At 34.7% G+C, this 3,803-nt stretch overlaps 1 protein-coding gene across 1 annotated transcript; it reads left to right on the top strand.

Annotated features, from left to right (window-relative positions):
* Positions 1 to 1,314: 1,314 nt before the first annotated feature.
* On the top strand, positions 1,315 to 2,841 carry LOC114580461. Its single transcript, XM_028698017.1, has 2 exons — positions 1,315 to 2,314; positions 2,423 to 2,841. The coding sequence occupies exons 1-2, from the start codon at positions 1,315 to 1,317 to the stop codon at positions 2,839 to 2,841; spliced, it is 1,419 nt and encodes a 472-aa protein (XP_028553850.1).
* Positions 2,842 to 3,803: the final 962 nt, after the last annotated feature.

Here is a 3,803-nt window from a genome sequence, read left to right as displayed (position 1 = left end):
AAAAAAAAAAACCCTATTCGATTCATCGTGTCGCCTGCGGGCCTGCGGCTGCTTGCTTGGCGTCATCTTCTGATTCTTCTCTTCCTCGGGTATCTTCTTCTCCGCATCCCACTTCTTCTTCTCGGCTTCCGGTGTTTTTCACTTTTTCTATTCTTCTGCTTTCTACATGCTCTTGTACAAAACCATTTCAGAGTACCTGCTGGCATGCTGCATATTAACTTGTAATAATATTTGAACAGCAAAGCCGTATTAAGGAAGAAGATCCTGGTCATATTAATGGGAGTCCGTATTGGTCATCTCAGGAAGAAGATCCTGGTCAGCGGCTAGAGGCAAAGCCGCAAAGCATACTGCAGCCGAGCAAAAAAGGTTATGCACTTATACTTACAAGTTACAAATCATCTTTTCTTTTTCTTTTTTTTTATATGAAATGCGTTGTATTTTTTTTTTCTTCCTAGTTTTGTTATCCAGCATGATAACTTGCTAGGTTTTTTGTTTAGGATTCCCTAATGCTTTAATTATAATTTAGTTTATTGTGGATTCTGATCTAATTTAAGTAGTTAATAACTTAATATAAATAGATATTATTTTCTAGCATTGATATAGTATTATATGAGGTGAACCAATGCCTGTTATGGAGATGCTGGAACTTTCTATTCCTCTTTTCCTACTTTGCCTATGCAGGGATCTTATTTCTAGCTCATAATGAATGAATGCTATGCTATCAGCTTAAATGTCGTTAACAATTGTTCCCAATTCTAATTTGACTGTTAGCCGATACATATTTGTCTTAATTTATAAAAGATAGCTTCATTGAATGTTTTCTAGGTTAAACCTTTTAGCAAATGCACAAATGCGTTTAACTCGACTGGATGAGCTAAAGAAAGCTGCTAAATGTAGTGTAGAGATGCGCTTTTTTTATCTAACTTAGTATTATAGTTAGTCAAAGTCAGATGCTTGTTTTACTAACATTTCTTATGGTGAAAATGCATATTTCATTTGAAATCATTTTAAATCTATTCCAGGTTTTGAACGTGCTTTCTTTGTGGAATTCATCAATACTTTGTAAAGGTTGGAGACTTTAGTCTGTGGTGGAAGTTCAAGTGATATAAAATTTAAGCTCTTTGAGGTATGCATTATGTGTCGTTTTAGCTTTGTGACTTTTCCAATTGCATAGTTTTCTACCTTGCATAGTTTTCTCTAGTTATAGTTTTCTACATTATAGTTTTCTTATTTGTAGTTTTCAACTTTGTAGTTTTCTACCTTGAATGGTTTTAATTTATTTGCATGTAATTTTATTCAGTAAATCAAATTAGAATGGAAGCACCTAGTAATCAGACTTCAGGTTCAACTTATACTGTGCGTGAGAAAGTGGACATTGCTTGGAATCATTTTACTGAAGTTAAAGGAGCTGATGGGAAGAAACAATTTAAATGTTTACATTGTGGTATTTCATACAAGGGAGGAGGAATTAATAGAATGAAACAACATTTAGCAGGTGTAAAGGGGAATATAGCTGCTTGCAAGAAGGTCCCACATGATGTTAGATATCAAATGCATGAAAACTTGAAGGAAATTTCAAGAAAAAAACAACAAGCACAGGAAGAGTTGGACACTACGCCATTTCCTGTGGATGATGCTATAGATGAAGAGAGAGATTCATGTTCTCTACCAAAAACACAATCTTCTCAAGCACATGAGAGTAAAGGAAAAAGAAAAGCTTCCGATATGGATACCTTCTTTGCCCCTAGAACTACACGAGGTTCCCAACCTTCAATTAAGAGTGCTTTAGCAACTAAGGAAGTTGTGCACCGTGCAGATATGGCATTAGCAAGGTGGTTTTTTGATTGCTGCATTCCTTTCAATGCTCTTAATTCAATATATGCACAGAAAGCGATTGATGCCATTACTGCAATAGGTCCTGGTTACAAGCTCCCCAGTTATCATAACATGAGAGTAAACTTACTTAGGGATTGTAAGGAAGAATGCAGGCTACTCATTGATGGTTATAAACAAACTTGGAAGGAAACAGGTTGTACACTTATGGCAGATGGATGGACTGACAGTAGGAGTAGAACTCTAATCAATTTTTTGATATATTGTCCTCGTGGTGTTTCTTTTTTAAAATCTGTTGATGCTTCAGACATCACAAAGGATGCTTCCACTTTGTGCTCTTTATTTATTGAGATTGTTGAGTGGGTTGGTCCAGAGAGTGTTGTTCAAATAGTTACTGATAATGCTGCTAATTACAAGAAGGCAGGTCAACTGTTACATGAAAGATTCAACAATATATACTGGTCACCTTGTGCTGCACATTGTATGAATTTGATTTTGAAAGATATTGGAAGCATGCCACTCATAGAGGAGCTAGCAAAAAAAGCATCAAAATTGACAATTTTCTGTTATAATCATATATTCATATTAGCATGGCTTAGGAGAAGGCCAGGTTGGAAGGAGATCGTGCGTCCTGGAGCTACCCGCTTTGCAACAACCTTCATAACTTTGAAAAGTGTATATGAGCACCATCATGATCTACAAGCACTAATTACAAGCAAGTTCTTTACGGATTCGAAGATATCCAAAACCTCTAAGGGAAAGGAAGTTGCTTCAATTATTTTGGACTTGAGGTTTTGGGATAATTGTCTTATTATTTCAAAGATATCGGGCCCCTTGATTAGGTTATTGCGTATCGTTGACTCTGATGAAAAACCATCCCTTGGATATCTATATGATGGCATGTACAGGGCAAGGAAAGCTATTAAAGCTCTGTTCAGAAATGTAAATAGATCATATAAGCCTTTTACTATTATAATCAAAAGAAGATGGGATACTCAATTAAGATAAGACATCCATTCAGCAGCATACTTTCTCAATCCTCATTTCTAGTATGATAGAGAGAACTATTGTCAAAAGCCAAAAATTTTGCAAGGTCTAGTTGAATTAATTGGAAACAAAGATATTTGCACTAAGTCCAAAGTTGCAATGAATGAAGTCAGATTATTCCGTGATTGCTTAGAAAGCTTTGGAAAACCAATTGCACTGGCAATGGCGAAAGAAATGCAACCTGATAATTCTCTTTTTTTACTTTCAACATGTGTATATACTTATACAAATATGCTTATTCACTAAACTCTCAAACTTGATAATATGTAGATGAGTGGTGGAAGATGTTTGGATCAAGTGCTCCAAACTTGCAAAAAGTTGCTATAAGAATTCTCAGCCAAACATCATCTTCATCAGGATGCGAAAGAAATTGGAGTGTTTTTTAATAGATCCACTCAAAGAGACGGAATTATTTGGAGCATCAACGACTCAACGATCTTGTATATGTTCGATATAATCTGAATTTAAAGAATAGGTATGATCTTACATTAAATTTATGTACAAGTGTCAATTTAAGTAGTATGTATAATCTTAACATAAAATTATTTATTCATTTTTTAGGTTTCAACTTAAAAAAAGACATTATGACCCTCTGGACTACAGTTGTGTTGAAATGGTTGATTTTTGGATACTTGAAGATGAAACAACTCCAGAACTTGACTTACAGGATTTAGAAAATGAGATATATAAAGAGGATGCAATACCAATTGTTGAAGAACAAAATATATCATTTAATCAGCCAGGACATTGTAAGTTGACAATGAAGTTTGAATATATTATCTAATTGAAAGCAAAAATAATATCTTATTTTATATTTCTTATTTGTTGGTGAAGGTGATTTAGAGAATGAAGGAGATGTAGGTGACATAACCGGGCTCGATCAATCGGATGCATTTGAGTTTGAACATTTTGGTGAAGCGAGG

The sequence above is a fragment of the Dendrobium catenatum genome, unplaced genomic scaffold (genome assembly GCF_001605985.2).
Source record: "Dendrobium catenatum unplaced genomic scaffold, ASM160598v2 fragScaff_scaffold_1028, whole genome shotgun sequence".
Lineage (NCBI taxonomy): Eukaryota > Viridiplantae > Streptophyta > Magnoliopsida > Asparagales > Orchidaceae > Dendrobium > Dendrobium catenatum.
This window is presented reverse-complemented; position numbering and strand designations above follow the sequence as displayed.

Bases quoted from the DNA above. Each gene is read 5' to 3' on its own strand.
- LOC114580461 (XM_028698017.1), top strand. From the start codon at position 1,315: ATGGAAGCACCTAGTAATCAGACTTCAGGTTCAACTTATACTGTGCGT. The intron at 2,315-2,422 runs GTATGAATTTGA...TATTCATATTAG, and splicing joins GTCACCTTGTGCTGCACATT to CATGGCTTAGGAGAAGGCCA.